At 40.7% G+C, this 14,109-nt stretch overlaps 1 protein-coding gene across 1 annotated transcript in view; it reads right to left on the bottom strand.

Moving 5' to 3' along the window:
* LOC130170887 (inactive N-acetylated-alpha-linked acidic dipeptidase-like protein 2) overlaps positions 1-14,109 on the bottom strand; it is a 431,329-nt gene that overhangs the window by 376,682 nt on the left and 40,538 nt on the right. Inside the window, exon 3 of the mRNA XM_056378584.1 lies at positions 5,407-5,438. Coding sequence (XP_056234559.1) covers positions 5,407-5,438 — 32 coding nt within the window. The remainder of the gene's footprint in view (positions 1-5,406; positions 5,439-14,109) is intronic.

Below are 14,109 nucleotides of genomic sequence, written 5' to 3'. Positions count from 1 at the left end.
ACATTTTAAGGGAGATTTTGACATTTTGAATCCCAGCTGGCCATTTTCCTGTACTTGTCAAATTATTGGGTAAAAAAGTTTAATCATTTGTCCTTCAGCTTCAGTTTCTAGTCAGCATTCCTCCCTTCAACCAATTGATGCTGAAAGCTGTAAGATAATGAGCTAGCGTGCAGTCAGGGGTGCCTGAAGGTTTCGGTGACAACCGGGCCAGTGTCATTTCGCCATTTCACCTTTTTGTGTTGTAATGTCAAAGTCATTTTCCCCAGATTATGGCACGGACCCAGGGAGGAGATACTGCACTCTTAAATGTATGAATGTCAATGTATTTATTTGACGATAGCCCTTTTCAAAGATTACCTCGCAAAGATTCCCATGGTATTAACAAGCTAAGGCGCTGATGGCTGAGGGTTGCAAAGTACCACTTCCTGTTGACTAGTATATAAAGTAGCAGTTAAGACACAATCTACAGCAGCTGTTGTCAACCTCTATCCCTTATCCAAATCCCTTATCACCATCCCTTCAAATAAAATGAAGGCCAATTGTGTTCCCTGGATATTAACGTTGATTATTATTCTCTTTATAATTATGGATAATATTTTCTGATTATTATTTGTGCTGTGCATATATTATCTATTTATCTATTTCTTCTCATATTAGGATTATTATTCTTTGTTATATGATAATAAAGCATGCCATTGAATGCTAAATAACAGATTTGATTTAACTGGACAGTTGGGAAATTGTTATCATTAGTTTCCCGGGGAGCAGAATAGCCATGTGAATAGAAATTATATTTCGTTGAGTGTCAAACAAATACAATGGTTTGAAATTTGACATTCAAACTTTAATCAGGCTTAGGTGTCGTTATTGATCACAATCGGCAGCTAATCAGAAACAGTTAGAAATCTGACATTCTAACTATAATTAGGTATCAAACAGCAGTCAGAAATGCCAATTGAAATTCTCAATTGTTCCCATGGAAAACAAAAGGAGCTTACCAAGGAAACAGTCTGAGGCTACTGGGAAAAAAAACAAAATCAAAATGATTTATCTGAACTTTAAAAGGAAATAAGCAAGATTGCTGTAAAAGTGTGAGACCTTTGCATGATGGTTCTTTGCCAATTTCTTCACTGTGGGTTGTAGAGAAGTAGTTTCAGCTGTAGTGTGTTTCAGAACAGAAAGTTCAAGTGATTACAGTACTTGGACTGCATGTGGAGGACCTGAGGACCCTGCTCAACTATGTTGTTGAAAAAGCAAGAAGACGCAGCCTGGTCTTCTCCCAGAGAAACCAGGTAACACTGACATATTTGACCCACATGATGCCCAAGCCAAAGGCGCAGAAAGTAGCCCGGGCCACGTTATTGCACTGGACGTCTGACAAGATGCTCCTGGATAGCAGGTTCAGATTCAGTCATGTCCGTCTGAAAGGGCTCCACCACCCAGGCTGGAACATTGAGGTCACTGAAGTGGGTCTCTGCGTCAGCCTTAACCATCCTCAGGGGCATGGTTGGAAATGGGGAGCCAGTCATCGGTAAGAACCTTCAAAATGAACCTTCCTTGATAGAAATTGACTTCTTCATCTCCATGTCCTGTTGGAGCCCATAAGCAGCCTTATCTAGTGCTTGTCCAGGGTCAGGCCAAATCCAGTCGAGACAACCGCTCCTCTATATCAACTTAATTTATCCGATTTTTGAAAGGAGTTTGGTCTCACATTGTTTTGTGCCATTGCAGGCAAATTAAACCTAGTAAATTTACTTCACAGACTTATTAAAGATGTTTAATGAAGACTTTAAAGTTCATGGTTCATAACGCTGCAGAGGGAAGTTGCAGTGGTGTAGAACAGCAGTGCTCAAAGTGTGAGGTGCGCCTCCCCGGTGGGGGGCGCCAGTGTAATTCAGAGGAGGCGCAGCGTGAGAAAAAATACACCAGAAAAAACAACTGTAAACATCTGGCTAAACTCAGCTATGCGTGGGGCAAAATGAATCAAATTTTAGTACCTATAGTGAGAGGGGAGACAGAGTGTGGGGCGAGCGGAAAACAGAGGAAGTACGATGTATGTTTATTTTTCTACAGTGCATCAACCACCTGTGTGCATCAAAGACACAGGGCTCTGTCTTACACAGGGCACACAGGGCTCAGCTGTCCATTTGTTCTCTGAGGGGGAGGCTCACTTTCCCACACTTTGAAAACCCCATGGTGTAGAATATTGTTTTAGAAAACAGTTTATTCATGTTTATTATGACTGTATTGTAGCTTCCAGGGCTCCGATGTTCTCTCAACACCCCCTGGGGGGTGACCCTATTGAGGAATGATAAGCCCAGGGTAGAATTATGCAATCACATTATTATTATTTTTTATTTTTTATTTTTTTTCTTGGGGGGGGGGGGGCGTTTTGCATAATTGACAAAGTAATTAATTTTCTCTTCAAACTCAAACTTGGCTTACTAAAAGATAGCAGGAAAAAAAACACATCACCAAGTCATTAAAAGAGCCCTGAGGGCAAGATATAAACACAAATGTGAAGTCAAATAACCTAAAAATAGAAACATAAAATTTGGAGAAGAGATGCAGAAGCTGAGGGAAGGATGATGTGCTGCGATCAGGCTGCCAAGTAGGTTGTGGACTGCCAGCACTGGAGGAGTCTGGTTTCTCATTTATGCGCCACAAGGCATGAGTATAAGGATATAGTCTACTCACACTTTGAATTAAACTGGGGGACATATTCAACAGATCTGCCCCAATCTTCAACCTGCAGTGTCTGAAGATGTCAACATTTCAAATGAAATGTCTGTGTGAGGTCCAAAAATGATCATGAATTGCATTTTAAAAGGAGACATGGGTTGCTATGGCCATAAAAGGCAAAGCTGAAAGGGAGTGATGACGATGAGCTGCAGTCACACTGCCAAATCAGCCACAGATCGCCAACAGTGGAAGAAGCTTGTCTGTCCTTATACACCCCTAGGCATGAAGACGATCATTTTCTAAGTATAAGACTACATAATGGGCCAACAGCGGAGGAGGCTGCCTTTTCTTTGCCTCATCCATTCATAGGCATGAAGGACATGTAACCAAATTAGTCTACTTACTCCCATTTCACTGTGGTCTTACTGGCAGAAGACACATTTTACTGTCATTTGAAATGGTTTAACAGTCGGAATTTAATGGGCACTCTGTATTTGATATTTTCTTAAATCTTGCCCAATACGTTGATATGTAATTTCTAAATATATAAATGTTATATAAAAGGTCTAAAATGATCTAATATTGAGTGTAGGTATCAGAACATGGAGTACTATTTGTGACCTTTCACTGTTTCAGACATGACTTGGAGCTAATTGTCAATGACCCAGATTTTGATTACCTTAATTGAGCACCTGCTTAAATTTTATGCAGAACTGGTTGACCTTTTCAATGCACCTGACTTTAATAACACACTAAACGTCCTATTAGGACCTGTGAGCAGCTAATTACCAAGCTGACTTAAAAAAAAAAAAAGCTTGTACGTTTTCATATGTATTGCAATGACATTTTGACACCCAAGCATCTCCATTGGGCCCAGCTTTCAGTCAACGAATCTGTGTCGTAACAAAGTACTAAAGCAGACAGACTCCATGGATCAAACCAGCTGAATAAAATTTGCAGACTTCCTTTCCTTAATGACAAAACTACAACCTTAATGACAGTTCTAAACATTGAGAAGTTATTTTAGGGGCGGTTTGTACGTTTTTCTCTGCTGCTGAACGTGGTTTGTTGCCGGGGGTGAGTGGTGGTGATTGTCTCTGACTCTGGACAAGATCATCGGCCATAGTTGCCATAGTTGTGTTTATAAGACATAAGTCATAATCCTCTGAGCAGAAGGGCAGATTGGAGCACTGAACACTGTGCTCCGATCAGTAGAAGAAAAGACGTTATAGAGACAAGAGTTAACATTGGCATTGCTTTCCACTGCTGGCGACAACTCTTGGTGAGTAAAGGAATGAAGTTTGATACTGAATTTATAACTTGTCTTCCTGACTGGTGAGTAAAAAGCTGTTAATTCTAACTCTTACTATTTAGCAATTGCAAAACTTACAGATAGCTCCTTTAAGAAGTTGATTTTTTTTTATCCAGATGTTATGCAGCTTTTTTTCTAGAAATTAAATTGCTAAAAAGGCAATGCTGCAAGAATCCAGCTAGACGTGGCAACCTGAGAGGTCAGTGATAGCTTATAACTGATCTATAAAGCATTAGGAAATTGTATACTAACTGTTAATAAAGCAGTAGTTACAACGTATGACCCCTTTATGAATGGTGCCTAATTAGAAAGTTATCCCATTAAAAAAAAATCTTAAAAACTACATCACACTGTTAACTCACCATGAAAATTTTATCTATAGTCAAAATATCAATTTTGAAAAAGTACATATAAATGTGGTTCAAATATATTAAATATACAGAAAAACAATTTCACCTTCGAAAAAATGTTAGCCACACTAAAAGTTGCTTGTTAGCAGATACTTCTTAATGCCTGGCAATGGTAATAGACAGCAACAACAGGCCAATTCACTGAGATGCAAAGACAACTCTCCATTTGGCCCACGTGCACGGCCCCACAATGCACTGGAAGTGCCGAAGCACTGCATCAGAGAGGGAAATGTCATGGTGTATTAAAGAGGGCTCAAGTATCTCTAGCCCCCATTGCACTGGAAACCTTTGTTCTGGCTCCTTGATGGGGATCTAAGAGGGTGGATATGTGTGTGTGTGTGTGTGTGTGTGTGTGTGTGTGTGTGTGTGTGTGTGTGTGTGTGTGTGTGTGTGTGTGTGTGTGTGTGTGTGTGTGCGTGTCTGCATTATCGAACTTCCGCATTAAGAAACAACCAGTGTGCTGGATCCAGAGCCCTGTCTCATACAGCTCCGTCATCGGTAACAGGAGTCCACTCAGGCATCATTACTCACACGCAAAAACACAGCACTAACTTTTATCCCTAAACAACATTGCCATACTGTATCCCGACCGTTCATCTGAGGTGAAACAATAGCTCGGTGCACAGGACTGAGAGTTCAGTGACAGCACTTGTACTCGCCGTGACAGAGGAGACACAGTGACACATTCAGCACGGCACGGCTAATCACCATTAAAGGCTTACAAGAGAAAAGTAGAGGAACAGGACGGCCGGACAGAGAGGGAGAGGGAGGGTGGGAAAGAGAGACAGGGGGAGAGAAAAAGACGGAGAGAGGCCGACAATAAGAGAAAGTTACAATGGGGCATCTGTTCCAGTGTTGAACAGCAAGAAAGGAGCTCAGGCTACAGCAGCAAAGAGCAGGCAGACATGTTGATGGGCACTTTTAAAGCTGCGCTTGGCAAGAGGTTTCTATGAAAATCCGCCTGTCCTTTCAAGGAAGATTTAATAAAAAAGAGTGACTTACTTCCTGTTGCTTTAGTAATGAGAAATCTCCGCCTGCAAGAAAGGACAAAATCAAAATATGAAACCCTCTAACATCTAAAAGGGGAGCTAATTTGCACAGCATGAATATATATATCTATATATAATGATAAAGAAACAAAGTTAACATTAAACAAACTTTGCTGAAAACCAGATTGAACTCCGTTTTTGTGTTGATTCCATTATTCAGTCAGATGTTAGATTCATGTTATTTTGCCCACACCGTTCTCGTAACACCGACAAGGAAGCAGCTAGAAGGAGTTTTACTATATTATTTTTTGCCAAGGTAATATTCCTAATTGTTAATCCATTATATTCTCCCTCACTACTTTATTGTGTTTTTTTGGTTTAGGCCAGTGACAATGAGAGAACCAGTTTTTTGCTTCACCGTTTCAACCAACAGTGTAATTTAAATCGTTAAAGTACCTACAACCTACAATATCAATTTCTTAACCAGCTCAGTCAACTCTATACAAACATCCGTCTGTTGTTTCTCTCATTCTTTTTTGGTATGATCATGGCCTGGTAACAGTTAAAGTTCGAGGTCAACAGTTAAAATTAGGAAGGAGCCAAGTGAATTTGCAGGTTCAGCTTAAACTCTCGAACGGTCCTCAATTCAAGATCCCATCTAACTCCAACATGTATTTCATTTATTGCCCAGAGAGGTAGTGCAACTTCACACGGTGGTGATTTTTTTTCTTTGACTATTTAGGCTCGATTTTAATGGTCAATATCAATAGTTGCAGCAAAATGCAGCAATGTTGTACTTGCAGTCACAGGCGTGCATGACACTGAGTGATGTGTTGTTCAACCAAAGCGCCAATTTGCTTTGCAGAGTTGGCGAATTGCCTGCAGCATCCTCTGGGTTAACAAAACAGAGATCTTCATCGTATATTGTCCAATAGGTCCTATTTGATAGATTGGTCCTTGCTTCTGAGAACTCTGTTAAATCAAAACATTGCTCTGTTAAATTAAATTTGAGCCATGAGCGCAGGGCACAGATCTTTTGTCTGACTTTTGTTAGTTTGTCTTTTGATGCAGCACCTGCAGAGGTTTTGTGGGTGTGCACGCCCTACACCCAGGTCAGCTTCAGTACAGCACGATACGTTCTACATGTGTCTTCTTTCTCATTTCATTCCACTTTACACGCACGTCTACAGACAGTACAACACACTGTGAGCTCACCTGATGAGCATACTGCAGTTTAGAGCACATAAACACATCAATCTGCAGTAGGACATTAATGTTGCTCAGTAGGTGGCACTCATCAGATGAGGTTGCTGCTTCGAAAACAGAAGGTGTTTATGTGTTTATCCCTCTCTTACTCTCTCTCGTTCTCTCTCTTTCTCTGTCTCATCACTCCATCCCCAAATGTCTGAGTTTAGCTCTGTGAAATGGATCTTATGAAATATCACAATGTGGCTGAAAATTAAAGCTGATGCTGCTTGATTGGTCAGTAAAGATAAAACACTTTGACTGATGCTAAATTAGGAGCATTATCACAGGGCACAGAAAGGAATGGGAGCGCTGAAACACCGCTGATTTAATTCGAGCAGCTCAACCTCAGTGGGAGACAGCTGTGCTTTGAAATTCAATATTTAATAGCCGTCCCAGAATAACAGCAGCCATTGTGTTACATTTGAACAGAAAATATCACTCGTATGATGTGGAAAGATCATAGCTGCCTGCCATTAATTTGACTTGACTGCTACCATGATCCCTGAGCACAGTATGTAACATAAAATGACAAAATATTACAGGCAGCACTCTTAAATGTTGGCAATCTTCCCCAGTGCTTGCAAGCCTTTGTACGCCTTCAGCATTGGAGTAACTCATGCATGTATGTATTCCTCTGAGATTCTGCTCCCTGTTGATGTGAGTGCATCACATCATTTCTGCATATCTCCTGTTCTGCCACATCACACAGATGTTCTGCTGGATTCGGATGTGATGACTGTGGAGGTTACCGAAGTTCACTGAGCTCACCGTCATGTTCATGAAGCCAGTCCGAGACGACTTCTACTTTGTAACATTGTCCATTATCCTGATGGACGCAGCCATTACAGGATGGTATCAAAGATGGCTGTCAAACTTGCTTGTGCTTTCCTGATCAGCACAGTTGTAAAGAGTGGTTATCCGAGTTACCGTGGCCAGTTCTGTCAGCTCCGACCAGTCTGATCTTTCCACTCTGACCTCTCTCATAAACAAGTGGATATTTTTTGGTTTTGGTACCATTGTCAGAAAAACCATATTGACGGTTGTCAGTGAAAAACCCCTGAGATCAGCAGTTTCAGAAATACTAATTGGATTAACTGCATGAATAAACAGGTGTTCCTTAAAAAGTGCTCGGTGAGGGGAATTGCTGCATGGATTACATCCACTGGCAACATATTTCCCTCATTCAGAAGTGTAACATAGCTGAACAGTCGAGAAGTCATAGGGCTAGATGGACGGACGTGTGAGTCCAGATGACTATGACACTTAAGACTCAAGTTTGACTCTGTTGTTACATTTAGGCTTTTACAAGAAAAGACAGATTATTGCCTACATTGCAAGCATGCAACCACAGTATTGTCATGCACTCAGAGGTATTTTATAAGTGCTCAGCGCACAATAAACACTCACTGCAGCTACAAATGGAGGAAAGTACGCTTGAATCCTCAAAATACGATTCAGTTCAAGGTCATGCATGTAGAGCACAGGTGAAACAAATTGTTACATGGTAGATTGAGACAACTGTAGTGACTTAAACTGAAGTGCATCTGTTCAGTCAGAAGTGTGTGACGACCCACGCACAACCTCAAACATTATCAGAAGTCATTCTTTCCAAAGCAGGGTGAATGATGGCGGATTTGTGTCCTTTTGTGGCCAGAATGTAAAGTTTAATAATTAGAACGCACCATGCCATTACTTTTCTCAAACCATTCCCTCCAATTTCATAGCGTCACATTATCAAGAGACTTTGCCACTTCTAGGCAGATGAATACTTTTCTTTCATCCATACCATTGTTGGACCTTTTCACAAAATAGTAACAGCCAAGCTATGCAAGCTGTGAAGCCTAGCGTGTTTAATAACAATGACTGTCTTTGCAGGGATAACCAAATACAGACAAGGCTTTTCTGTGCAATTCCATAAAGTAAAAAAACTCCACTGAGCTGAACTGGGGACCGGGATGCATCAGGAAACTGACAAACAGGCCTGAAATGCATCCTGTTTTGCGTTTTTTATTCTCACTTATTGACTTAAATTGTGTCATTTTTCAGTTTGAAACACAGCTTCAGCAGTGCTGACAGCTAAAATGTCATATTTGATACTGTCAGTGAAGAACAACCACACAGAATAGAAACACTTGAGTCCAAGTTGTCGTTTTGCTTTCACAAAATGGAGTACAAGCTAAATTTTTCAAGAAGATCGTTTATCCTTGGAGTGTGTAATGTAATAAATAACTGAAGTGATAGTGCAGCACAACTTCAGTCACTCTTTCTCAAGACGTTCACTTGTTATACCATAATGGTTATAGCTGGCAGTTTGAGGCACTGCTCTTTATAGAGCCAGGAGAGGAGGATGCTGGGATGATGGTGGGACTGAGCCTTTTATTTTGCTGAAGATCAGACAATGAAAATGTGTGTACTTAATGCAATCCTTTGTAGGAAGATTACCAACATGAAGGAAAGTTCACCTCCAGCAGAGAAAGCAATCTCACCCCGGTAAACAAACTGGTGGTATTTATTGCTAATAATCACACTGAAAAAATGGCTCATTCATTTGAAATTGAGACCGCCAAAATCACAGCCAAATCTTCACACTTATGCCAAAATGTGAATTCTAATTACCAGATATTACCCTGATTGAAGTCTAGCCAGCCATTATTTCAGCTGCAACTCAGTACTTTTATCAAGTATGAATTCTGTTTGAATAAATACCACATTGTAGTCCAAGTAAAAGTAGCAGTTATCCTAAGAAGCTTGATGAAAATTTGCATTCCTTGTAATATGCCAAGCTATGTGAAGAAAAGCCTTTTTATTTATTCAGTCATTCATTCATTCATTCATTCATTCATTATTATTTTCTTTTTACAATTGGTAACCAACATTTCCTTCTACTGTGCTTGGTACTTACTTGTTACTTGGATAAACATCACCTCACCATCATAGCTCACCAGTTGCTAAGAGAGATGAACCAACCTTTAATCTTACTGTAAACTCAGATTTTTGGAATTTAAATAACAGACCAAAGGATCAGCCCATTCATGAGTCAACATAAAAGCAGCAGCAAACAGCCAGGAGAACTAAGACTTGCTGCACATGTCATGCTCAAATGACACAGACCAAAAACAAGAACACCCCAAGCATGTGGTCTTGCCACGCACGCACGCACGCACGCACGCACGCACGCACGCACGCACGCACGCACATGTCCAAATCAGTTGGACTGGACATTAAATGGGCTTTCTCCCACTAGCTGCCTGGAACAAAGGCCATGTATTGTCCGACTGAGTGTGTGTGTGTGTGTGTGTGTGTGTGTGTGTGTGTGTTCGTGTGTGTATATGTAATAATATGTGTCTGTTTTAGTTACACATTCATTCCACTGTTCTTAAGTCAGTATGCGTATCTTCAATTTAACGTCATCATATTTAATATTGAATATTGATGTTTGAATATAATGTTTGGTGTCATTCTGCTTGTTTAAGCCTCATGCTGAATCTACAATTGGAAATACACTACTAGAAATCTTGTTACTGCTGACACAGAAGTAGAGCGGCCAACAGCAGGCGATGCCCCCAAGAACTCTGTAAACCTGATATTGGCTGGGATGAATCTAGTGGGTTACCAGAGCAAAACTGTATAAGGTTTCCAACAATGGTCTAACAGACAGGAAGGAGAAGAAATAACGACAGGAAAAATACCTCACGTAGAGAGCCACATAGCTCCTCTAAAATTTCACTATCTCAAAAGAAAGCTCTCCTTCCTCAGACCTGTCCTGACTTTTCCCCAGCTCCAGAGAGTGTTCTCTCATCATAACTAAATACTGAACCATGTACAGATCTAGAGAGTGAAAGGTAGAGAATATACAGTACAATGGGTAAAAATCAACAAATGGCAGGATGAATAAAGAGCTGACAGCTTTAAAGTCGAAACATTTTATGTCAGGTGGCATAAAGCAACACTAAAGCAAGAACATTTTTGTAATTGTTAAAAATAGAAAACTGTTACGGCCGCCACTCTGGCCATTTTTGTTGTGTTTAATTTCCCTGTCTGCCAGGCTGCCTGCCGAGCTGCCTGCTCTCTGGCCCGATTGGTGCGGTTTGTTTGCAGCCGGCCAATCCCTGCCGCCCAATCAGGAACCACCGGATATAAAACTCCGGCCCGCCTGTCAGTCCAGGCAGCTGACTGTTAGTGGCAGCTCGCCTCTTTGTTGAGAGAATATTTGTCTTGTGTGATCTGTAAGATAGCAGAGATTGGTAGCTTGTTTTGTGACAGTTTGGTTTGTTTTGTTTTACTCTTGGCAATCTTTGAAGCCTGGAAGTGGTGTCAGGTTGAGGATTTACTATTACACTGATTTTGCTGATTCCTCCACTTGTAGCTATTTGTTGTTACATACACTAGGTGAAGGGGTGCTGTTCCTGGTGTGTTTTTGGTTTTTAGTCGGCTTCGTTAGCCAGTTTTGTTTTTTCCTTTTACTTTGAATTAGGTAAATGATTTTAACGATTACCTCCTAGAGAGTCCTCCTTTTGTTATATTCTTTTTTGATTTGGACAGCACCCGCCGGCCCCGCTCCTTGGTTTGTGTTTTTGTCCATGTAAACCATTATTTTTAAAATTTTTGCTACAATAAACAACCTCATACCTAATACCAACTGGTTTTTGTGTTGCTTCCCTTTCCCCTGTGAGCCGGGTTGTAACAAAAACCCTTAACTGAAATTGAAAACTTCACTCAATAAGAAAACGTCTTTGCGTGAAATGACAACTAAATCTGTGTTGTCAGACTTAAATCCACTACCATATAACCTCCATACCTCACTGTTCACAGCACAATCTTAATGTCAGACAACTGCCTGTTTCCATCAGAGTCTGCTCCAACTAAACTTCCCCTGGCAGGAAACGTGTAACCTACGTGCACAGAACAGGTAGTTTCATCAAGGTTATTTCAAAAAACGTATTTACGTAACAAAAGTTAAAGAGAGACAATGAGAGGAGAAGCAGCACAAACTTTAGAACTAAATGTAATAGAAACAGTTTAGTAGTGAAAATGACAAGAAAAAAAAAAAAAAATACATGTGAACACTCGATAATGGATTTATCAGCTCTGACATTAGTTCAAACCCACTGGGTCAGAACAAGACCTTCTAGATAACTGATGATGATCCAATGAGGTCAAAGCATTGGTGTTGTTAATAAATTTGCGATGTCATTACGCTGTATGACTCAGGCTGACTCATTGTCTTCATGCTGAAAGATTAAGAAGTTGTAAGTGCATCACTGGCTCATCAGTCTCCCTGTGGTTTCTCTGTGTGTATGAAAGGTAGAACGTACCCCCAGCTGATTCCAGCCTTCAGACTAATGCATGCTCAAAAAAAAAAAAAAAAGCCCAAAAAGAAAAAAAACAAAGTCAACATCCAGACAAAAAGTGGTAACAACAGATATTCACGCCGTCCTATTGCCATTATTTAAGATTATTTTTTTTTAAAGGGTTGTCAATTTTAATTTCAGTCAGTGATGGTCTAAGACACACAGCTGCAATGTCCTAACTTTGAATCTGGCCATCACTTTTATAGCAGTCTCATCAACCATTTAAAGCGCTTTACATTACAAGCCACATTCACAAACACATTCATACAGTGGTTTTTGCTACACATTCAGCACGACCTTGACCACACTACTACTAACCCTAACCACACACACAGATGCTACATCGGGGGCAATTTGGGATTCAGTATTTTGCCCAAGAACACCTCAACATGCAGACAGGAAGAGACAGGAAGAGACAGGAATCAACGGCCGACCTTCTGATTAGTAGACAACCCGACATTGAACATCATCTCCCTTTATCTGCCTGTTTCCTGCCTCTCAACTAAGAGTATACTACCACATGAGAGAAAAAAAACATTACTGAAACTTATTCACCACTCAGTAGGCAGACAAACTCATTTGGATTTCTGTTTCTGGTCAGATGCAATATTTATTCTCTTTTCAGCTCTGTTCTCGTGTTCATCAACTCCGTCTTTAGCTGCTAAATGTTCCACCGTTTACAAAAGCCAGTCAGACTTTGTTTGTCAGCTGTTTAGCGCTGGGAAGGAACAGTGGATTTGTTAGAGCCTTTTCTGGAGCTGAAACCAGCTTCTTGATGCATGTGGAAATGAGGTTGATGTGAGAGGTGAGACTAAACTGAAACAATAGAGCTGTGGGCTGAAAACGGAAATGATGAGCTGAAAATTGCAAACACATTCTCTGTAGCTAAGGAGAACTGCAGGGTCTGCTGATGATTCTCTGCAGATATTAGTGCAACTTTAAAGCACTAATTGGATGGTGACATCATCAAACACAGTGGAAACGTGAAAAGGGAAAGCTTCATCCAAAGCAGTGGTTCAATATCAGACAGAAAAACACTATTTGTATTGCACTGTCTGGAGTTTGAACTCCAACTGAATCCACTCACCGTTAATATTATTAACTGCTGCAGTGAGAAAGCCTTTAAAATGCTTTACAACAGCATTCTTGTTCTGCATGATCAATAAGACAAATCACATTAGGTACCTGACAAGAAAATAACTAATGTGAGGTGTGTTGTGTGTGTGGGTTACAGCAGTGACCCTGGTCAGTCAACTCAAACCAACTCAACACAACTCCCCAAATCATGCCTTTACACAAACACACATGCATGAAATCAACTTACCATTAAACCATAACAATGATGTTAATCTGCCCTGGCTGTCAGACAGGTCTTGGTCCAAGGCGTCAGTGGCCTGTCATCATGATCTCAGCACTGTGAAACATGGCACAGTGTTCAGCCTCTCAGCGCTCAGGCTGTTGCATGTCCAATTAACACAATAATATCATAAGGCTGACATGGCCTTCAAAAATTAACAACTCACTGCAGCAACACAACGTGCAGACTGTCATACTGCAACAGTTGACTCACATACAATTAAACGCCGCAGTACTGCACTCTCTCAGTGTGTGTCTCCAATCTGTGCGTGCGATCGAAATCACAGCTAAGCCTTTACAGCACCGGTAAGCCCCCTGCCATGATGCAGTTGAATGGCTAAATCCCTTTTCCGTTATTACAGATGTATTTTCAATATACAGTAGCAAAATTTAATTAACGTGCTTCTCTTTCTTTCTACCAGACTAACAGAAATTAAATAGCTTTCAAGGGCTGTAAAGGATTCCAAACAGCCTCGCACTCTTTATCTGAAACAAGATGTCCCTTTATCCGGAATGAAAAATATTTTTTCATTCACTTTTTCTTAAGTTTTGTGACATTGCAGTGAACATAAAAATGCATTCATCCAGCGAGACTCATCATTCACCAGCTGGACTGTCCATTAACATGTGATGATAGGATTTATCCCTTCATCGTGCAGCTCTGTCTGGGGAGACACAATGATGAGGGATGGTAACTTTGGAAGATACCCACTCAATTTGGCTCAACTCAGACCGCTCAAGCATCATGTTAGCTTCATCCA

The sequence above is a fragment of the Seriola aureovittata genome, chromosome 6 (assembly GCF_021018895.1).
Source record: "Seriola aureovittata isolate HTS-2021-v1 ecotype China chromosome 6, ASM2101889v1, whole genome shotgun sequence".
Taxonomy (NCBI): domain Eukaryota; kingdom Metazoa; phylum Chordata; class Actinopteri; order Carangiformes; family Carangidae; genus Seriola; species Seriola aureovittata.
The sequence above is the reverse complement of the archived record's forward strand: the minus strand, read 5'-3'. Positions and strand labels throughout refer to the sequence as shown.